Genomic DNA, 24,114 nt, shown 5'->3' with positions numbered 1-24,114 from the left:
ATTGTCATTTATCACATCCAATAGATTTTCTTTCCTAATGCCGACATTTTCTAACATTGCCCATAATGATACTTTACAGATAAAAATTACATGGCAATGCAAAACTAGTCTAATTGTTGGCAAAAGCACATCATACCCTTTTTATCACCTGACTTTGTCATCTTTTCCTCCTTTTTGACTGTAAAAGGAAAATGCACAAAGTCAAACAATTGACACTAACTACACTTTTACCACACTTTGTGTTGTCCAAGAATCTAATCTGTTGCAAAGTCAGCGCTTGATTTGTTTTGATTGGGGTGAAATATGGTAGCTCACTTTTGACCAATATTTTAACAAACTGTTATTTTAAGAGTGTGCACATGCTTAATGCACCTCCAAATTGATCTTCACCATAAAACTGAACCACTATCCTTATCAAACATTGGACATAGTGATAAGCATGCTGCGTATCAAGTTATATGGCAAAGCTCAACTAGTCTAATTTATAGCAAAAGCACCTTCATACCCTTCTTATCATCAGTCTTTTTAATTTTTTCCTCCTTTTTGGCTGTAAAAGAATGATGCACAAAGTAATTTAATACAAATCATGTTTTTTTTCTGATATTAGTCTGATTTAGCATGTTCTAATGTGCACCAAAGCCAGCAAATAGTGTGACATGACATGTTGTAAACAATATATTGTAAGCACTTTACATAAACGCCAAAGCTCTATTTCTAATTGAAGGCAGGAGCACATGGAGCTATCATACCCTTCTTATCATCTGACTTCTTCAACTTTTCCTCCTTTTTGGCTGTAATAAAAGCATGATGTACTATATCAATCATTTGATGCTAAATTGACTTTCATCATACCTTTCATCATACCAACTAGTCCAAAAGCACTATCATACCCTTCATATCATCGGCCTTTTTAATCTTTTCTTCTTTTTTGGCTGTAAAAGAATGATGCACAATGTCATTTCATTTTCCTGATATTAGTCTGATTTAGCATTTTCTAATGTGCACCAAAGCCAGCAAATAATGTGACATTATATAGGTTTCAACAATATATTGTAAGCACATTACATATTAAAAACGCCAAAGCTCTAATGTTGAAGGCAGAAGCACATGGAGCTATCATACCATTTTTATCATCTGACTTCTTCAACTTTTCCTCCTTTTTGGCTGTAAAAAAATGATGCACAAAGTCATTTCATACCAATTAGCTTCTTCCTAATATTAGTCCGATTTAGCATTTTCTAATGTGCACCGAAGCCAGCAAATAATGTGACATGACATAGGTTGTAAGCAATATACTGTAAGCAAATTGCATATTAAAAAGGCAGGAGCACATGGAGCTATCATACCCTTTTTATCATCAGAGCTCTTCATCTTTTCCTCCTTTTTAGCTGTAATATACAGTAAGCATGATGTACTATATCAATCATTTGATTCTAATATGACTTTTATCATACCTTGTGCTGTCAGCAAAGTCAGCATTTGATGTGTCATGATAGGGTGGAATATAGTAGCTGACTTTTGATTAACAATTATTAGAATAACAATTATTATAGTTACAGTTATTACAGTTATTTTATGTGCTTATGCTTGATGGATCTTCAATGTGATCCTCATCTTAAGAACTATTTAGTTCCAGTATCACATCTAATAGATTGCTTTCTCTCCTCGTGGTATGTCACTGACGTTTGAACACATTGGACGTAATGATATAAGCATATTGCAAAGCTTAATTAGTTTACTTGAAGGCAGAAGTGCGTGGAACTATCATACCAGTTTTTTCATCTGTATGTTTCATTTGTTCCTCCTTTTTGGCTGTAACAAAATGATGATGCAGTCAAACATTTTATACTTATCACTCTCCAAACACTTCCCGTGTTCCTTCAAACTTAAGGATGTTTTGAAAAATGTATGAATACAGATGATTCCTCAATTAAAAAAAGATTTGAAACAAACATTTACAGAATTCCCCTCAATGTGTTTTTAGAGGAGTGGCAATGTACCTTCTTTAGTAGCTTTTCTCTTTTCAAGATGGCCTAGGGACATGTACAAACATTAGACGTACTGCAGATGCTAACGTAATACATTGAACTGTATATCTCAACAGTCTCAACTGTATATCTGTACAAATATGAAAGTCATGTGAATCTATTTGATGACACTTTCATGTGCAATGTAAAGAAGGATGAAATCATATGGAAGGCAAAACAATTCCATACCATCTTTGTCTTTATCATCTTTCTTGGCAATCTTTTCCTTTTTCTTTGCTGTAGTAATGTAAGACCAATACATTACATATTGTTTTGAAGTGACTGGATATCTAACTTTAGACAATAGCCAACTGCTTCTCTTATCTGTTTATCTGTGTATTTATTGGATTGAGTAAATTCTATTTCAACCCGATATTTAAAATCATATAGTGAAATACCTGGTGGCTTTTTCACTTTCTCGGCCTTAAGTTTTTCAGGTCCGGCTGTAAGGTAGAAGTAAGCAATGGTTCAGAATGCACTACACTATCAGATCAGCAACTCAAAATAGGTGCATTGCACTTGCATTTTCTTGGCCACAAGATGGTGGCTTTGAGTCTAAAAAAAACATTCAACACACAACAGTTAAGAGCTTCCTTCAGAGTGCTCCGTTAACATTATGAGAAATGGACACCAAATGAAGCGTAAATCACAACATAAGCTTAGATAGCTCAGACAGTTCCCCTCTCAACATGGCATATTTCTACCAACAAGAGCATATTCCCTCTATTCGCTTTTCAGCTAATGCAACATTTTGATGTGCTGTCATGGGCCAGTACAAACAGCTTGCAGGGCAGACCTCATTCCGTTAGTGAAAGCTCATTTAATTACACTTGGTCCCTGCGTGACTCATCTCTCTGTGTCCGCACTCGTATGCCGGGCCAGCAGGCTCAGCTCTCCACAGACTGCTAAGAACGGAAGAGTCGTGGGTGATCTAGCGTTTAATATCCTCGTTCGAGCGTTCTGTCTGATTTGGACCTCACCTCATTTTCACCCGTGCTTAATTTGTATACATGGTGCATCTGTGGAGGTTAATATGCTAAACAGGCTTTGCTTTGTGATATTATAGCAGCATGCATGCACGTCATCTCAGCAACAGAGTATACCTTCAGTCTCCTTAGGCTTAGCCTTAGATTTGGGTTTATCTGTACAGAAGTAAACAAAATGAAACAAACAACAAAAAAAAAAAAACAGAAATGTAATGCATGCCAAATTACAATTCATGACACTGGCTCCATTGGAAAAGATTGTTATGGATTTGTAGTGGTCTCTCGCACACAGATCCATCTATTCAAGTTGTCATGTACTGCTTGATAGCTCAATCTTTTGGGAGGTGGCAGAGGGGGATAGGGCTATCAGGACAAGGCTGGGGCGTGGGTCATTATAATGGATGTCGCGGTGTCGAGTTGTACACCTTATGCTCTCATTGGTGGTCGTTTGGGACCTCTGGAGAGAAATGCTTTTTTGCCGATCAATAGCAATAAATGTACACACGCACACGGACAGAAAGTCCGAGAATCTCATCTACCATAGCCCTCACATCAGTCAATCAGCCAACCAACATCAAATGCAAACGCAGAGAGGCTTCTTGTTTTCATTTTCTGGGTGTCAATTCCAGATCATTTGATAAAAGACCCCTCAGGTAATGCTGAGACAAGTCACGTGCACATGAAGGTAAACACTAAATTATATGCATCTGAATTCTATCTAATCACATTGGTGGGTGTCTGTGTAAGATTGAATTGAGGATATTGAAATGATCATTTTATTGAACAAATAATGTGCACTTATGATGAAAGGCTTTGGCAGGCTCCACATCCGATAGTCATAAATCAGGTGGTTATTGCTGGAATTAATTTCAAAAGTGCTGGCCGTAACTCACAGGCCACAAATATGACAGCTTTATTAGAAATGTGAATTGCTTGAATTTGTTAGAATTAATGTGTCATCGTCTGATTGTGCACTTCCCCATCTTGGGGATGGGATTCATAGCAACAACAAACCATCCCAGCTAATAATACCACAACACCGGATCTGGAAAGAGGAAAAACTAGGTCTCTTCATGCTGTATCAGTGTAAAAATGATAATGAAAATTGTAGTATAGTGTTCTTCATAATCATAACAATGTTCACTTGTATTTGAAATGCTTACCAAGCAAGTCCACCTTCAGAATTTACAAAGACACTGTGGGAAGTTTTTAAATTTGAAGCTATTCCACCAATAGATGTTTCTTTCACACTCAATAGAATGCATAGAAGGTAAACCTCAGATAGACATAAAATATATACAGTCTTGTACTGATGAAAAATTAACCGAAAATTCACTTTTATCTTTTGACCCCTAACAAATTAAATGTTCATATCACCCCACTGCTGAAAGATGGAGATAGACACTCAAGGAATTCTAAATCTTAACTGAATAACTTGAGCCATATGGCTTGATTTCACTGGCCTTTAAAGTTTGTATCATGATATTATGAATAGGACTAACAAAAAAGGCTTTCCAAATACTCCCTAAAAGATGCAGACATTTACATAACCATTCAAGAGCCTTTTTATATTCAAAGCGCTGCTAATGTAATGACCCTGCCAGATCTCCCTTGGCCCCATCCACCTTGCGCCTGTGTGTCTCCCTCTCCAACGCTGTCTGCAGCAGGTGCAGGTGTGTGTTGGTGATAGACTCCTGGTTAGCATGGGGATAAGAGGCTTGCTCTTCCTATGCAGACTGTGCTCTCCTCCTGTCCTGATATTGCGGTTTTCTGATTGCCTTAGGGCCCACTGGCAAAGACATTGCGCGTCTAGTGCGCTCAAGACATAGAACAATGTTCTAAACTTTGGCGTCAACGCATGTCAGATGCAGCCATCTGCTCCATTAAAAGTAATGGAGTTCTAAACTTTTGCATCACTTGGCACACGTCAGACATCGCCAGTGGACGTTGGCCTTTACATTACCTACACACTGTCTGGCATTACACTGTTGTTTTATCTTTCACTACACTGACGTTCCTTACATTCTTTAGTATATAATAAGGCTACTTATAATATAATGTGCAGTCAGTGTGTGGCCTCCATGTTTTCATGTTTGAGCTGGCATGTGTTACAGTATAGAAGTGGGATTACTATGTTATCCTGATTTTTTAAAAATCTGAAGTGAAATACAAAGGAAATGCTACAGCTTCACTCCAGAGGTGACAAGTCATGTCTCCATTTTTCCATGTCTCCCTCTTTAAAGAGTTTAGAGACCTTCTGTACACACCTGACAGGCCCAGGAAGAGCATCATCACCTCTAATAGGGCCGTTGTCTCACTTTTAGCTCACTTTCATTAAATGTTTTGCTAAGAGTATTATGAATTACCCTAGTCTTACATTGTGATTTATCTCTACACTTATTTCACTAGGGTAGAAATGATGTCACAGCTACTGCCAAATCCAAAGACCATGTCAGACTACAACGCTCCCACCCGGCCTGCCTGGCTTTCAATGGGCATAATTGATATAATTAATAATTAGATAATTGAGAAGACACCCTGCCTTTCGAGTTATTTATGGAGTTGTCACTCAGGTTGTCATGGTAACACTTATTGTTTAAAAGGAACTACAAAATGACAAAATAAAAAAGGAAAGTCAAACAACCGTCTACACAAGGCATGCCCTATGACGTTACCTAGCCTACAGTACAAAAGGCATGACATTACCTGTTTTTTCTGTCTTTGATTTCTTCACTGGAGCTTCAGGCTCTTCTGGTTGTTCTTTGACTTCCTTCACAGGCTTTGGCGCCGGCTCCTCTGATAAAAGTGAGAGAAGCGCATTAATTAATGAGACAATCAGACATCACATATGACAAAAAAACATTAGCTTTGAGAAGGAGAGAGCTACTTTCTTTTCTACTTTCAACTACTTTCCTTGGTTTATATTCAAGATCTTTCGGGTTTGTTTATTGAGGACTGTCTAGGGGCTGTTTGTGCTGTGTCAAAGACTAGCTCCAGCTCCCTAAAGGAGAGGCCTGCTTTGTGCTCTTCCTCCACACCCCTGTGAGGTCAGGGCTCAGCGGGAGAGACTGAGCAAGATCGACCAACTGAGGCGAGAGAACAGACTGAGGGGGCTCAGCACAACGGGGGAACTTTTCCCTTAACAAAACAAACCTGAGCTGCTGCATTCTTAACTGAGCTTGCTGCTGTTGGCTTTTCATCACAGCACAAAGACACTTGTTAAGGAAACAAAATAGCCCCCAGTCTGTGGTGAAATCAATGGATTAAATGAACACTTAAGGCATAGTCTTTCAGGAGGTACAGTATATATATATATAAGTAAGTATAAGTATATATACTTTTTGATCCTGTGAGGGAAATTTAGTCTCTGCATTTATCCCAATCCGTGAATTAGTGAAACACACACAGCGTACACGCAGTGAGGTGAAGCACACACTAATCCCGGGGCAGTGAGCTGCCTGCATCGCAGCGGTGCTCGGGGAGCAGTGAGGGGTTAGGTGCCTTGGCACCTAACCCCTCACTGCTCCCCGAGCACCGCTTTTCAGCCGTGCCTACTGGTCGGGGTTCGAACCGGCAACCCTCCGGTTACAGGTCCGAAGTGCTAACCAAAGAATAGGCCACGGCTGCCCATATATATGCTTGCCATTTACATCCATGATGTTTATCGATAAAGATATGACTGGGAACATAATATCGAAGTTGACAAAAAATATGGTCGCACTTAAGAAACGCATGTTAACCTTTAATACACAGCTAATATGTATATTAATGCTCAACAAGGTCTGTATTAATCATCATTGCACATTTATTAGGTCTTTACTGAACCTTTATTCTTACTAAGGCTATAAAGTTTCTATTTTGATCCATACTATATATCAATAACCTTATGTCATGGCAGTGACGGACTGGGATTAAAAAATGGCCCCTGCATTTTCACCAACCAGCGGCCCACACGGGGACGCGCATGCACGCGCGTGCATGTGCCTGCAACACACAGATATAACTTCACATGCACGGACAATAACACGTTTGTAGCCCCATTGGTGATGAACTCTAACTTTAATATGCATAAAGACTGAACCAAGAACATGGATATATCAATGCACAACTCCAAGATGAATGCAATATGAAATATGAAAATGAAAAAAGAATAGCCTAGAATACATGGATTTCTATGCAACGTCACGAAAACATGCGTGCGCAAGAGGCAGAAAGCACCATAGAACAGCATAGAGCAGTGCTCTCCATGAAAATAACAAAATTCGTTTTTGTGCTGAAAACTGCACCAATTCGAAATCACGATGGTTAAAGAATGTTCAATATGTTCAATATATCTAAAGGAATGCATGTCTTCGCCAAAAATGACAAAATACGATGTTAATGCAAATGAACGGCAAACTCTGAAATAATAGCCTGAAATGAGATGTTATTATCATTGAGACAACAGGGGACCAGGGGTATATAAAAAAATCCGATTGTAGCTTACAGCAGGCGACTATTTAAGTCAAGTTTATAACGTTGTGGCACCAAGCGTCTTCTGCCCCACGGCTGCGCGCGAATGTAGTTTTGTTGGTAAACGGGAAACCCATCAGAGCAGCCGCTCCACAAACGTGTCTTAATTAACGTCATGCAGTGAAAAAGGGGCGAAGGAGCTTGCTCTTCTCCGCAACCCTGTCTATCACGTCATCAGCATCCAAGTTCATTATAGGAACTCTTTCTCTGGCGCCATCAGAATAAAGGCCTCCAAATTATCCTGTGACAATCGTGTCCTTAGGCGATTCTTGATGAATTTAAGAGTGGAAAACTCTGTTTGCATGCCACTTGAGTACATGACAGTGTTAGTAGGAATTCATTTGCTAATATAGTTGTAGGCACAGGTAAAGAGGTTTAACTGCTGGAGAAGGAAATAGCAACAGATTGCACAGTTCTTGCAGGTAGCACATTTCTTGCTCACCAGTCACCAGGTTTATTTCTGTATCTTCTTATATCTCCGCGGCATCATCAAAGTCCGACGCTTTGACTGTAGGCCTATACTCGTTTAGAGGAGACTTTTTCAGGCTGTCCCAGTGCGTGGCGAGATGTGTCAATTCCGACTGTAGATTTTCAACCGTAGCACCTTCACTGAATTTAAGCAGACATTCTCTTATGTTTCGAAGTGCATTTGGGGGCAGTTTATTAGCTCTTATAAGGGGAAAATTCCGAGGATCAAGGCATGCTAGATCGGCAATTCCCCGTGCTGAAGGAAGTAGACGCATTCGGTTTTGAAATTCCCAGAAGACATTGCTTCATGTAGCCTAACTTTTGTAAACCAATACAAAAAAATTTAGACTGATGTAAATATTGAGGGTCACCATGACTGTAGTGTAGAGATTCATGTCTGGTATAAATACTGATCAGGTTCCTACTACTGAGGAAGGAAGGTGTTAGAGAAATATGGCTTATTCGAAACCATGTAACAATATTGATGCTTGATAGTGGGCCGAGAGATGTTGTAAAATCGTCTTTACGATAAATGGGCCGCGCAAACCCGACAAGCATGCCGCTCCGTGATTGGCCGGCCCAAACGGCTCAGGGGCTGCTGCCCAGATGCCAGACCGTCCAGTCCGTCACTGTGTCATGGCAAACCAGTTTCTTATTGAGGATCTACAAAGAATAAATCACCTATTCAGTAAGAATAAGAAGTTGTTGAATTATAATGACCTAATGAATAAATAGAGACTTTATTTAGCAGCCCTAATACATATTAGTTATGCATTAATGGCTAACATGCATGTGTTCCCTAAACTAAAGTGCTCCCAAAAAACATCATCCTAAATGGACCCAGTCATGTACAGTCAATTAACTGGCCCCTGTGTGTGGAGGGCTATGGCACAACAGCCTCTCCCTGAGGCACAGGCAGTCTGGGATTGACTCAGCATGGCAACAAGCCACAGAGACAGGCATGGCAGGCTTCTGCTGGTGTTCACAATGGTGATAACGATGACGCAGGACATACAGTCAGTCAGTACAGTGTCCCTCCAAACTAAAGCCATCTGCTCTCTACACCACTCAGATGTCATCTGACAGAGCAAGATGACTGCCAACGCAACCAGGCCCATCCTCGACCCCCAAGATTTGTCATGCTACCTCCGAAAGTGCCGTTAAGGCGACGTCACAGAGCAGCCAAAGTTTGGAGTTAAACTGACTAGAGTGATAATGACGGTAAGCTATGCAGGAGATGGTGCCAAAACACAAACCACAAAACTCTCAGACTCTTGATATGCACCCAATTCCCCACATTATAATCAATGAATAAAAAATTAGGTAGCCAAGTAAGGAAGAAAACACATGGGGTTTGTCAGGGCCAGCAGTTGATACGTGTTTGGGTAATATATGAAGAAAAGAGAAAAGAAACAAAGAAACATGGAGCAGCATTTCATCATCTTATCATTTTGCTTTAAATCCATTAATGCCATCGTCACCAAGAGGGATTTCAAATTACTTTCTCCTCCTTTGAAGAGTAACTTTTCTGGAAAAAAAAAAAAAAAACGACCCTGCGATATATTTAAGGGCCAAACATGCCTTATTCTGGCTGGTGTCACAGAGGTCAGAGCTTGAAAGCCAGGAAAAGGTTTTAATTCGTCCTTTTTTTTCTTCGTCTCCTGCCTGCAGTGAGAAAATCAGAGCTTGCAGTCTGCAGCCCACACACGTCATCACTTTATAACACAAGAAGGCGCTCCGAGGTGGAGGACCTACTAACCCCACCCCACCCCACCCCACCTCCGCTCTGCTCCAAAGCCTGCAACACACCACTCACCAAACTCCAAATCACTCTGAAGAGGACGTTTTTCTCACTTTTTTACTCCGCACGAGCGCCCGCCCCTCCCAGAGATTTTTTTTTTTTAGAGGGTGGGGGGGTGGCAGTCAGCAGTTTGCGAGGATATCAAAAACATCGTTTTAATACCGTCTCAGACTATTTGGGCTTTGTGCAATGCCTTAGACTTTTGAAGAGTCAGTAGGATTTTCACAGAAAAAAAGAGTGCTTGAAAAACACTTCCTTTAATGGATGCCAATGTTTCACTGACGTGGACAGTGCCTGGGATCCAGTTCAGGTAAAAGCTTTCGACTCTGACACCTTTAGCACTTTTTGAGATACATATCCACCAAGCAATCAGGATGCTGAACACTCTACCCACTCTCCCATCACTGACAGCCCCCCCCCACCCACCAGCCAACCAGGAACCTAGGAAACTAGGATCCTGTCTACCAAACCCCCCCCCCCCCCCAACACCGCCATGTGGAACTGCACTGTGACTGCGCAGCCAAACGTGTTGCTGCTTCACATCAAGCCTGATATACTTGAATTACTGCATACTGCATATCAATGTAAATATACAGGTCACACAAGCACAAGTTTAAACTTCATGTAACTGTTAAGACTATAGAAATATACAACACAACTACCTCTATTTTTTTTTATATATATATGTCCTATATTTCTATTTTGATACATACATGTTCTATATTTCAGTCTTGCACTTTAATTTAATGTTTATTGTCTATGGCTATGTCCATAGTATGTCTATGTCTGTATTTAAAGCATGTCTATGTCTGCATGGGAAAGTAAGAAACGAAATTTCAATTCTTTGTATGACCAGTGCATGTAAAGAAATTGACAATAAAAGCCGACTTGACTTGACTTGACTTGATCATTCGAGACAAAGCATAAATGTTATGATGCTATTACAATTTACTCTTATCAATACTCTACTCTTATCAATACTGAGGATCTATTTCCTCAGACTGGAGAAAAAATATAAATGATCATTTTGTTGTTACATTGTAAAGAGCAGGCAATATATTGAAAAGGGGACAAGTATTATAGGAAGGGGTGTTTATTGGTTCATCGTTCAAATCAATGCTCATTTTGGGTTATGGATGGAGATACCCCAGGCTAACTGAGGGGGAATGCACATTGTGTTTTGTCCCTGTTCATGTTTGTTGCCCAAAATGGGCAATGAGTCATTTGTGAATTGGCTGAGTGTAGTTGAATCATGGATGAATGGTTGATCACGCATTCACACACAAACACAGAGAGAGAGAGAGGGAGAGAGAGAGAGAGATGAGTAACACTACATAACACATCACCCTCCCTCTGTTGATCACAACATACCTTCTCAGGAACAAGTGACAAATAGCCTAATAAATGTCCAATCCACATTTTATTATATTTTAGACATTTTAGATTAAAAAATGTGTTCAGGCCTTTAATTCACATGTGTGACTTCAAGTAACTCAGTCATCTGAAACTTCTCCTCTATGGCTCCCTCAGTCTAATCCAGGCAACAGCACAGTGCAGATGGTATTCATGCCCATCTCTACAACATGCTTCAGATGCTACAAGCATCTCTCGATGTGTTTCTCCACATGGATCTCTCTGCTGACCGGTCTGAACCCGTATTCTCTGGGGTCAACTGGACTGCTGAGGAGGCTGTCCCCCTCTGGCCTGGCTTGCGCCGTCTACGTACTTCCTCTCAATTCCGTTTAGCTTCAGTACTTAGACAGAGATGAGCTCTCTTAGGATTTCTTGTGTAAATCTACCGAGAGCCACCAACCAATCAGCGAACAGAGGGTGTGGCTGAGACAGATTACGTTACACAGGCATCATCTTTGAATTTGCTACGTCTCCGTCCCCAAAGCAGTAAGGAACTCCAATGATTTTAAACTTCAAACAAGTGTCCACCCACTAGGAAGATGGCGGTTGGCAATGGATCAAGGCCAGACTTTTTGTCAAAGAGGAGCGTACATGTATAGCAAAACGTAGTCAAGAGTATGGTTCACAAGGCTAGTCCCCCACATCCCCTGACAGAGGATCTCAAGATTAACTTTGAGACCTGGATCTGTGTGAGTGTGAAGTGATAGACCACTCAGTGACCTTTAATGGAGCTTGAGGCTCCCTATGGTGAAATGTAATTTCCATGTGTTGCACCATCTCCATTGCTCTGAGGTAGGTTTTTAGATATGATTAGAGGAGATTTATCTCTCCCTCTCTCTCTCTCTCTCTGGATGTCTCTCTGTTTCTGCGGAGTGAAAGCACAATTTTTCCACCATTTCCACTTGTTCACAGTGTGAGCTGAATGTTACGCTGGGTAGTTCTCACCAGAAAAACATATTCTGTCCAGGAAACGGTGCCAGTGCTTTTATTTGTAGGCTTTGTACTGTTCTCAAAAGTCATTTCACTCTAAATGAAGACTTTGATGATTTGCACAGGTAAATGATGGGCTTTTTAATCAACTGAATAATAATACTTGAAAATGAACTTCCTTGGGCTCTCCAAATGGTTTAAGCCAGCATATCTTTTATAGCTCAATAACATTTAGAATTCTGAAAATAGCATCCCAACACTAGGCCTTGGCTAGGCCTACTCCATTTTCCCACTGTGACCACTGGTAGACCGATCATTCAGCTGGGGCTTGTGCTTTCCACCAGCTTTGAGTCAAGCATACCACATTATCCATTAACCTCGCGCTGATGTCTTCGTTTTTGATGGTGTGTCTAAAATATGAGCTTAAATTCTCAGTAGGCTGTAGCATGCAGACGACAACACGTAGGCCTGTAGCAGTAGGAGAAACGGAGAGGGGGGAAAACGATCTCTTTGATCATCATACATCAGCAGAAAAAAGCCTGTCTCTTTCTTTCCTCGGGTGTCTCCTGTAATTACGAAAAACAACAGTCAGCGAGTCTTCAGCAAGTCACGCCGTCAGACAAGCTGCATAGCTTATTCCAACGAGCGCATGGAGAATAACGTGGGGAAGTAAATTAAAAGGAAAAACCTGTGAGGCTAAATTAAGCTGTTTTGACAAAGATTATGGAGCACGGTATGTAACACAAAGACGCCCTCACGGAATGGCGAGCTGTTATGGCGAACATGCGTTCTGATCGTCTTCTTGTGAATGTTAAATCGACACAGCACTGGCTGTTAACTCAACACAAGTAGGCCTAGCTGTTTAGACAGCAGCGATGGAATCAGCAAGCGCTGAAGCCTTCCCGTGTGGAACACTGTTGCCTAGGCTACTACTCGCTTAATACAGTATAACCACCCAGTCAGATATCACAGTAATGTAAGCCTACAAACAGGAAAGCGAGCAATGCTAACGCAGCCAGATCAAAGTAAGAGCCCCAGGCCTTCTCTCGCTCCTACTTATCCCCTGCTCTCTCCACCCATTCCCTGCTTAACTTTTCTGCTCCTCTCCTGATCTCGGATAGCAGCCACCCTTGCAGCAGCCTCATCCAATTATTGAAAGAGTCATAAGTGAGCCTACCTGATGCTATTACGGTCATAGGCCTACTGTTGGCATTTGCACATGTTGCATGTTCACAGTTTCATTAGTGAGTTTAAGAAACATTCCTCTACAGGAATCATCCCCCTGTTATCTCCACCATCCCTAACACACATTTTCTTTTGCTTTAAGTCTTACCTTCAGGCTCGGGCCTTTGCTCCTCTTTGGCTTTTTCTTTTTCGTCCAGTTCTTTTTCTTTTTCTTTCTCCTTGAGAGCCTCCCTCAGTCTCTCTATCTCTGTGGACACCAATAAAAAGCCCATTACATGGGTGACAAAAATCAATTATCCTGCTCTGTGACCTTTCAGTCCTACCGAAGGACTGTATGCGTTTGCCATCATTAAATTTCCACACCAGTCTGAGGGATTTAACCCAGGTTACAAGAACTTGCATCAGTTGAGGAGTTTTTTTTTTCTTTCATTTTTATATGGAATATTCAGACAGGCCACATTTGTGTGACTGTCAGGCCCTCTCCCTTAAGTAGCTTGAGTGATGAGGTATAACTTGTTTAAGTCAGTTAACTGCCTAAAATACTTGTTTTTCAGTAAAGCTTTATGAATTTCAATGCCGTGTCTTCTCTTAAAGTAAATGACATCAGGCACAGGCACTTTTGCCCCAGGACTCCTTGTCAGGTGCACTTTGAAAGAAAGTAGAGCATACCTTTGAGAGTCTCTCTTCGCTCTTCTGAGTGTGCCACGGAGCTATGTATCAGAATTGCATCACACACTATTACAGTACGGCTTTGTAGAACTCAGGATATGCTGAAAGTCTCTTTTATACATCATCAGAGTCTCAAAGAACATGCTACAACAAACACTGAGAGCTACAGTGTCTTGGAATGTATTCCTTTAGCATGCACTTCTTTTATTGCCTCTGCCAAAGAGGTTATGTTGTCAGTGTGGTTTGTGTGTTCGTTAGCAGGATTATTTACAAACTATAGCCAATTTTAATTTCAGGTTCACAAATCACAAGTAATAATTTACTATTGAAGTTTATTTTTTTCAATGTTAACATTGGTCTTGGTGGAGGTTCATGTTCCTTTATTCTATATTTAATAATTTAATCAATATTTATGAATGAAATGCCAACGGTAGTTTAAATATATATCTTGTAATATATCTTGATTAATATATAGGTCACAATATTTAAGCAATCTTAACATGTGTTATTATACCAATGCTGTTAGCATACTAGTTGTATATATAAATTATAGTTTCCGTTTGTGTGAATATTTGTGTTTTTTACTGATGTATTGGAAAGGGGCATTCAAAGAACCAGACTCAAAATGTGGTGACAACAATTTATATAAAACATGTTAGCAATGTTAGCATTATTGTAACAGCAACAATGTCAACTACTAATATATCCAATTCTACAACAACAACAACAACAACAACAACAACTACTACTACTACTAGAACTACAACAATACTTACATATAGCTAACAGCATTAGTGTACTCTATGCAGATGCTTAAAACTAGTATGCAGGCGTAAATGTATGCTTTTCAATCCAGCCATTTCAACACTGCTTTTGCCATTACAATCTACAACTACAAAAGCAAAACACTGTGATCCACTTCTACAAGAGGCTTACCTGACAAGGACACAAAATAGTTGGCCAGTATTCATTATTTCTCTCTCTCTCTCTCTCTCTCTCTCTCTCTCTCTCTCTCTTTCTCTGTGTGTGTGTGTGTGTGTGTGTGTGTGTGTGTGTGTGTGTGTGTCCTTGAGTGCCCTCTATGGGATCTAGAGGTTTGACAGCATTCTTACCATCTCTGCCCTCTAGCAGCCAGAGTGCCTGTGTGGCATCTGGTGCCCTCCACCACTCTCAGCATGCAGAGGATTAACATCATAAACTCGCACGTTTGTGCCCGCGCATGTGTCTGTCTTTGCCAGTGGAGCAACTGTTTTTTTTTTTTTTTCACTTTTATTTACATTAGCTACAAACAAGATATCTTCAGCTATTCCGGTGTTGACTAATAGGTACATGCCAGTTTAACAGCAAGTTCACAAAAGGAATGTGTATTTTAGGAATTAAATAACACATATTATTATGAGTCATACTGTATGTCAAATTATAAATGGTGTGAATTATGTGGGCGTGAATAAGTCATGATATGTATTTAATTAAACCTAAATGTATCTATACCGAGGACACAGGTTAATTATCAATTCCCTATAAAGTGTTAAATCTGCAAATCCGGAATAATTACAGGATGAATAAGTTGTATTATCCCAAAAGAGTTTGACAATTTTATCCAATGAGGAATATAAATATTATGTGGAATCTCTTGATTTAAAAGTACATAAAATGATCAAATGGCAAAACCACCCTTGGAATCCTGGAATAAAACTTCAAGCTGTATAAATAGTCTATTGCCCCTGTGGAGAAGTAATACAATCATTCACACAATGAGTTTTATGTCAGAAGAAAGATTGTGCTATTTGCTATGAGAAGAATATGCAAACATAAGAACATAAACATGTATTTTTCTCTCTACCTGACTCCAGAGATGGCTGGTCAGCAGCATCCTCCAAATCCTTGGTCTCATCTTCTTCTACAGCAGTGGTTGCAAGAGCTATTGCGATGTGATCGTCATCATCATCATCATCATCATCATCATCATCATCATCACCATCATCATCCTCGTCCTTGGTTTCCTCTTCTCCCTCCACCTCCTCCTCTTTCTCCTCAACCACCACAGTCTTTTCCTCAGTAATGTCAATGACTATTTCATGTTCTTTTTCTTGGTCATCTTCAACTATTTTTAGATCGTCAACTTTATCCTCATCATCATCATCATCATCATCATCATCATCATCATTATCATCATCATCACCATCATCGACATCTGAAATGTCAGTAGCAACAGCTAAGTTGTCATTACCATTACCATCATCATCATTACCATCATCATCATTATCATCATCATCATCATCATCAGTATCAACATCAGCATCAACTTTGATGGCTTCTTTAACCGTAACATCAACCTCACTGTCCGCTACGTCTTTATTGTCAGCAGCCGCATCACTGTCTAGGTCAAGGTCAAGTTCAAGGTCAGAGTCACCTGTCTCATCAGCTGTGTCTTTGTCAGCGTCAACCTCAGTCTCTTCTGTTGTTAGATCTGCACTGTCACTAATAACAGTATCATCATCATCATCATCATCATCATCATCATCATCATCACTACCACAATCCTCTGTGGTGACTACCTCCACTACAGATTCTACGTCTATGGTGTCAGTTGCTTCTTCAGTGGTGTCAGTTTTACTGTCTTGGTCAACAATCTCGTCACTTGTATCACCAAGATTCAAAGGTTCTTCACCAACATCAGCAGCAAGCTCCTCACCCTTATCTAGCTCGATGATGTCAGCAGTACCATCGTCATCATCATCATCATCATCATCATTATCACCATCATCATCATCATCATCATCTCCATCTTTGATTTGGTCATTCTTTTGGTCATCATCGATACTAATGTCATCATCTGTGTCATCAACTATTGCACTAGTGGTAGCTGAAGCTACATCATCAGTCAGTTTATTATCATCATCATCATCATCATCATCATCTTTAGTGTCGGCTGAATCATCTTTGATGTCAATAGTTTCAGTATCTTTTATGATAATATCATCATCATCATCATCATCATCATCTTTGCTGTCATCAGCTCCAAGTGTTTCAACTATCTCATCTGCTTCATGCTTATCATCATCATCATTATCATCTGCAGCCACAGCATCAGCACCACCATCTACTACAGGTGGTTCAGTTATTTCATCAGCCTCATCATCACCATCATCATCATCTTTGCTTTCATCAGCTGCAGATATCTCAATTGCTGAATCAGCTTCTCCATCATCACCATCATCATCATCATCAGCAGCTGCATCAATTGCAGGAGATTCTGCAGCTGTATCTTTTTCATCATCATCATCATCATCATCATCATCATCATTATCTTTGGCACCATCAGCTGCCAGTTCTTCTGTATCAGCTTCAGCTTTATCATCCTCATCCTCCTCAGCAGCTGCAGGAACATCTTCCTCTTTGCCTTCTTCATCACCATCACCATCATCAGCAGCTGCTGTATCAATTGCAGGAGATTCTGCAGCTGTATCTTTTTCATCATCATCATCATCATCATCATTATCTTTGGCACCATCAGCTGCTAGTTCTTCTGTATCAACTTCAGCTTTATCATCCTCATCCTCCTCAGCAGCTGCAGGAACTTCCTCCTCTTTGTCTTCACTATCATCATCATCATCTTCATCATCATCATCATCTTCTTCATCAATTTCGGCAGCAGCCGTCTCTTCCTCTTTTACCTCAACGGCTTCAGCCTCATCGTCTTCATTGTCATCGTCATCTTCATCCTCGTCATCATCATCAGCAGCAGCTGGTTCTTCTGTGGCAGGCGCCGCTGCCACTGCTACTCTTCCTGTGACGAGGGCGGCAGCATCTGCGGCGGCAGCAGCAGCCTTGATGGCGGCGGCAGCAGCATCGGCAGCGGCCGCAGCGGCGGCGTCAGCAGCAGCAAGGGCGGCGGCGGCAGCAGCCGCAGCATCAGTGGCCACAGCAACAGCAGCAGCAGCAGGCTCTTCCTCTTTGGCGGGTTCGCTTGCTTCTTCAGGGGCTTCCTCTGCCTCTTCCTTGGGTTCCTCTTCCTCAGTTTCACCCTCCTCCTCTTCCTCCTCCTCTGCCTCTGTTCCTGCTGCTTCTTCATCATCATCATCATCATCATCATCCTCCTCATCTGCGGCCTCTGCTGCCGTTTCCTCCTCCTCTCCATCCTCTGCTGCAGCCGCCTCTTTGTCACCTTCCTCTTCATCCTCGCCCTCTGCCACAGCATCGGCTGCTGCCGCCTCCTCCTCATCATCATCTTCCTCATCCTCTTCTGCTGCAGCCTCTGCTTCTCCTTCCTCTTCCTCCTCCTCCTCCTCCTCTGCTGCTGCCTCCTCCTCATCGTCATCATCTTCCTCATCCTCAGCTGCCTTAACCTCTTCCTCCTCTTCCTCTTCTTCCTCCTCGTCTTCCTCATCTTCTTCATCGTCATCATCATCATTTTCCTCTTCTTCTTCCTCATCATCTTCTTCCTCCTCCCCCTCCTCCTCCCCCTCTTCATCGGCATCGTCACCAAGACCTTCATCGTCATCATCTTCATTATCCTCCACTTCATCACCCTCACTCAGTAGTTCTGTAACTGGATTATAAGACTGTTTATCTCACAGTAACGTGCGCAAGACTGACAGGTTCAGTGAGTAAAGGAGCAAGACAATCAAGATCAAGTCAACTCGCAAGAACAGATGACGTCAAGAGATTTCCATACAATCCAGTGCAAGGTTGCCATGCCATCAGTTATATCATAAGAATCATCTTCATTCTTGTTATCAATATTATTATTATCATTATCATCATTCGTGTTATTTAATCATTTATAACCTTCATCAACCATGGTTAAAACTCATGGTTATACCAAGACTGCCTTTTTGGGTTGTGCTTGTGTTTGTTGGCCATTGAGTGTGTGTGTGTGTGTGTATTAGACCAAAAATGTTGTTTACTGAAAGTCAAAAACATGATCTCATGTTTTTCACAACAAAATTTGGATTAAATGCGTGTCTCCACATTCAGTCATTAATTCAGATTCATCTGCAGTATTACTATAATCAATGCTAAGTTATGCAGTGCAAAAATGACAGAGGGTTTACTGCCAGCATAATTATACTCACTTTTCTGTTTATGGGTGAGGGTGTGTGTGGTGTGCATGCATTTGTACCTGTGTATGTGCATGTGTGTGTGTTGTGAGTGTACTTGCGTGTGTGTGTGTGTGTATGTGTGCTCAGTAGAAGGAGGTGTATGTGTTTCAGAATGGCTTGGTATGAATGTTTTTACAGAGTTTTGGCAACACTTGGTATAAACATCTTGATGCCATTTCATATGGGGACGAGAAAAAATAAATGTGCAAAACATGAATTTAGCCTCACATTCTCAACAAATCCGAGGTCCACACACAACCGATGCAGATGAAATGGAGTGTAGAACAAATGCAGAGATGAGTTAGAGACTTTCCATGACCCACAAGTCAGTCAGTTACTGATGAAACATCATTACTATTGAGGTCAGAAACTTGTAGTCGTGCCTTGGACATCTTGTTTAATGATTTTATTCGGGAATGTTTCATGCTTAGGTGATTAGAGGTTTCTTTATATGCAAACCATAGCAACCAAGATATGCATCATAAACAGAATGGGTAGAGAGGACGAGCCTATCAACTCAAACCGATTACAGTAATCAACGCAAGAAAAACATAAAGACAACTCCAAACTAGACCAGAAGTCTTAACATCCACATAAATTTACATTTGTCGTATATTATTTGCTAAATTGAGCAACCAAGGTGTGCAACATGAAGACGATGGGACGAGCATGTCAAGATAAACCGATCAAATCAATCAACGCAAGAAGAACCATTAAGACCATTCAAAGTTAGAAAAAAAAATCAAAAGCAACCAAACCAACCAAACATAAAATTATTTCTGGCAGATTTTAATGACTGTTAATGTGTGTGTTGTCCATCATCTGATTATATTTGAGAGAGTGATTACCACGGCTAAGGGGAAATGGTGCTGCTGATTATGAGCCATGCATAAATTTAATGCCCTGGCAAATCCAGCGTGGACAATTAATTTGCACTAAAAATCAGGAAAAATCATTCGTCTCCATGACAGACGAGAACATTAGGAGAAAAGGGATGTTGCAGAGATGTTTTTCATTTTTATTTTATTTTTTAATCAAAGGTCCATATAACTGGGGTTGCCAGATCACTGATGCACAATGCTACTGAAATGCCAGTGGTTAGTGGGGGGGTGGGGGTGGGGGGGCTGGCAACTCTGCAAAAATGTTACCAAGCATAACAGTATGTGCGTGACTCATTCTTAATGCTCAAAGCTGCATCATCAAAGGAAAAGACAAACCTTTTTTTCGAGGTGGGAGAAATTCCCCTGGAACAAAAACAAGATGTTGAATAGCAGAAAAATGTGCAGTGTAACTCAGAGAGAGTTGTAAAGAGATAACATTTCACAAAATAACATTCCACAAAAAATTCAGCCATCCAGCAGACACAGTGTTAGACACAGCGTTAGTTTTTAAGAAAACACACTTAAACACAGACATAATGCACTGCCATAGTGCTTGAGAATAGTGTGTCAGTGTGTGTGTGTGTGTTTTCTTTTCCAATAACACTGATGTTGTCAGCAGTAACAGGAAGTAGAAAGAATGAAGATATACCTTTAGTTTCCTTCTCCTCTTCATCGTCTTCCTCAAACCATTCTCTAGCTTTTGGTTTGATTGCTTGGTGAAGAATTAGACAAAGTTTAGGTTCTCCGCTAGCGATGAGGTCATTTGAACCATATAGAACTGGTCTGAATAAACTTTTTGGAAACTGTTGTTAATTGATGGACAAAAAGCCCAAAGACTTTTTTCTCCCTTTTTTCTCATTTACAGTGATAGTATACCTCGTCTACAGTGATTATCCAATCAACACATTTAGAGGAGAAAAAAAAAAACTGAGAAAATACTTCCTATTCTGCCTTTTAATTTAAAGAGTAAGAATAGGATATAAAATTGCCATTTTCCTACAATCCATCCTGCAGGACTAGAACTCTCACTCAATCATACAGTACACATTCCCCTTGTAATAAATAACAAAGAAGACTTTCACTACAGCGTGCAATCAGCTTGATGGCGGTCTGTTGTACAGATATGGTATTTTCTCATTAGTCCCCCACAGACTCGGCTCTTGGATGTAGGGATGCGGAGATTGGTATTAAAACAGGGTCAGTGGGGTAATTTGTGACTGGTGCATTCGGTGGCACGCAATGGGGAGGGTTTTTAATGTTATCAGTGCCTATTCACAATTTGATAGAATAGACATGTTTCCTAGATTAAACCACAGCGGGCATATTTTATTTAAACCTTAAGTCTGACATAACCATGACAGATTATTCATTCTGTCATTACTCATCACAGCAGTTGGTGGGCATGTGTCATTACCATTGCACTGCCATGTGGTATTGCCATTTATAGCCCTCGTGATTATAAATGTACATTGCAAAAGACATTGTGTTGTGTAGTTGTTACATCAACTATTTTGAGAATTATTGTTGAATAACTTATAACAGTAACATGTTGCCATTATATTCCTGGACATGGACTGTGATGGCAGGATATTACATGATCATGTTAGGCTTATGTTTGTTGCAGAATTCAGGTAAAGCATTAATTGAACAACTGCTCTTGATATTCTTATTCTTTACTGGAATGAAGTCCATTATACTCCATTATACATCATACTGTATGTTACTACATTACTAATTCCTTGTGCTGTCTATCACATATTTCAAAGGCAACTGTTTTCTACTGATACTCTACGCTTTGTTTATGTCTCTGCCATCTCTTAGGAAAGCAGATGTCTCCATTCAGTGAGATTCTATTGCACATCAAATGCATGCACTTGCCTACTTTGTGTTTGGTCTTTTTCCTTTCAGATTAAATCAGCTAGGCAGGCAGGTGCGTTTTAGGAAGGGGGCTAAAATGGGAGTGGGGGGAGGGGGTGTTGCGTCTCAACATCTCATCTTTGATCTCTCCCTCTGAAGAGGAACTGAACAGGGTTGGCCACTTTGTGCCCTGTTCGTCATGTTTTATGAATCAGAGTTCAAGAGTTCAAGCACATTAGTCAGACTGGCTCAGCACCCTTAAGATGGATATAAAGCAACTGATCTGATCGTCGTTCCAAGGCTCCTACTGTAGCAGCGGACACTGCCGGTGGCAGAGAGCAGTTTTATGGTCAGATGACGTTTACTGTGAGTCAGTGTTGATGAAGGGGTTGCAGTCTGGCATGCTGGAGTTGCAAAAATGCTTTTCTGGTGTCATGCAGAGCAGAGGCATTCTTCATGTTAGGTTGCTAGTCTGTCAGCTTGGCCAGAGACATATCCTGAGGCACTGGTTATATTATATTGATCAAGGGAAAGCAAAGATGCAAATTCACAACTCTGTCTCAGATTCCTTACATTAATTAACAAAGAAAACTACTATTTGTATTCCAAGATAATCCCTGTTCTTGCCAGAGTTCAGTAATGATTGCCTGGAAATACATTATTAAGTTTTAAGGGTTTATCTTATTGTAGGATAAAATAGGAATTGTTCAACAAGAAAGATAGTCAGGTTAGTAGTAGCAAGGCAGCAAAGTGAAAGTGGCATTACCAAAACCATGCCAGTGCATTTGGTTCCTTCAGTTCCAAGTTGAACACAGGAACCTGTCCATTAACTAGGGTAAACCTCTCCAGTTGTGCACTGAATTTAGCTGGGGTGAAATACATTTCAGCTTTACTCCAAATCCTCTGGAGAGGTGGTTCACTGTGACTGTTCACACCCTATACACTCTTAGAAAGGTGGGGTTGTTAGAATTTAGTAGGGTTGTGTTACACTAGGTTATTCTACTTTGGTCATCCTTAAATGTTCAAACATGAGTCTGTGCCTTGAAGAATTCTACTGAGAACATCAAAGGCTCTGAAGGAGCCTTAAGGCCCCAGCTGTTTCTCAGAGCGCTAGTGCACTGTACTCTGACACATGATCTAGTGCTTCCTTCTGATTTATTTTATTATTTTTTATATATAAAAGAATCAAGGTGTACTATATAAGTTCTTTTATGCTCCCAGAGATTTCAAAGGGTTCATGATGACTTACACTTGAAGAAATGGGGAGTGTTGTCTGCTAATGCTAAAGTGTCTGGGGGGGAATCAGGCTTGTGCAAAATTCCAGAATTGAATTGAAACTGGCTCTTAAATTCTAATTCAATTCTTGAATTTCACTTGCATTTTAATTTAGGTAGCAAACAGGAAGCAGAATTGCAATTTGAATTGTGCACAACCCTGGGGGAGGATCAGAAAAAAAATAGAAAATGAGCTGATAAAAATGGAAGGACAAACCTTTTTTTCTCACAGTATGAGGCGTGACACCTAAATTATTGGGGAGAGAGAGAGAGAGAGAGAGAGAGAGAGAGAGAGAAAGAAAGAGAAGGAAGGAAACAATGAGTAAGAACATACTCCACAAAGTAGATCTCATGAAACATTGATGACGGAATAAATTATACATGTTGAACAGAGACAAAGAGAAACAGAGAGAAAGAGTGGGAGAGAGAGAAACAGAAGCAGAAAGAGAGAAAGAGAGAAGGAGAGAGAGACAGAGATATAGAGAGAAAGAGTGGGAGAGAGAAACAAGCAGAAAGAGAGAAGGAGAGAGAAAAAAAGAGAGAAAGTCTCCTTCTCTTGTAAACAACTCAAGTTTACAGGGCATAGGCCTACTCTTTCAAAAACTCATCACACATTGAACTCCATGGTAAAGCAAAAACAATTCATTATAAGGAGTACAATTCTGCATATAAATTGTACACTTTTTCTATGCAACCTGTGGGAGCAGAAATAGCTCTAAATCTTTGAAATGCCGTGAAGCACTCTCTTGTCAGTTGACACACCAGGTTTATATGCTCACAGGAATTAGGGACATGGATTCATCAAAATTTCTTGTCAGCCGAATAGTGTAATTTAGCGAGCCAATATGTCATCCAGTGAAAAAAGAAGGAATTTGAATTGGTGTGTGCCCAAATTGAAAATAGAGTGTGGATGTGTGAGAGTGTTGGCGTGGAGGGAACTTGGAGATAACTCAGTCAAAGCACAATGTTGATCCTATCTTATTAAAGGACATTAGCCTTAAGCATC

General features: G+C 40.5%; 1 protein-coding gene across 1 annotated transcript in view; it reads right to left on the bottom strand.

The window, feature by feature from the left end:
- Positions 1 to 24,114, bottom strand: part of trdn (triadin) — a 64,838-nt gene that overhangs the window by 24,066 nt on the left and 16,658 nt on the right. Inside the window, exons 6-18 of the mRNA XM_042095985.1 lie at positions 23,326 to 23,355; positions 20,627 to 20,689; positions 20,314 to 20,340; positions 15,835 to 18,543; positions 13,471 to 13,569; positions 5,720 to 5,809; positions 3,131 to 3,169; positions 2,426 to 2,470; positions 2,217 to 2,264; positions 2,001 to 2,033; positions 1,771 to 1,812; positions 1,347 to 1,388; positions 1,123 to 1,164 (exon numbers count right to left, since the gene is read on the bottom strand). Coding sequence (XP_041951919.1) covers positions 1,123 to 1,164; positions 1,347 to 1,388; positions 1,771 to 1,812; positions 2,001 to 2,033; positions 2,217 to 2,264; positions 2,426 to 2,470; positions 3,131 to 3,169; positions 5,720 to 5,809; positions 13,471 to 13,569; positions 15,835 to 18,543; positions 20,314 to 20,340; positions 20,627 to 20,689; positions 23,326 to 23,355 — 3,309 coding nt within the window. The remainder of the gene's footprint in view (positions 1 to 1,122; positions 1,165 to 1,346; positions 1,389 to 1,770; positions 1,813 to 2,000; positions 2,034 to 2,216; positions 2,265 to 2,425; positions 2,471 to 3,130; positions 3,170 to 5,719; positions 5,810 to 13,470; positions 13,570 to 15,834; positions 18,544 to 20,313; positions 20,341 to 20,626; positions 20,690 to 23,325; positions 23,356 to 24,114) is intronic.

This window comes from Alosa sapidissima, chromosome 6, assembly GCF_018492685.1.
Source record: "Alosa sapidissima isolate fAloSap1 chromosome 6, fAloSap1.pri, whole genome shotgun sequence".
Lineage (NCBI taxonomy): Eukaryota > Metazoa > Chordata > Actinopteri > Clupeiformes > Clupeidae > Alosa > Alosa sapidissima.
This window is presented reverse-complemented; position numbering and strand designations above follow the sequence as displayed.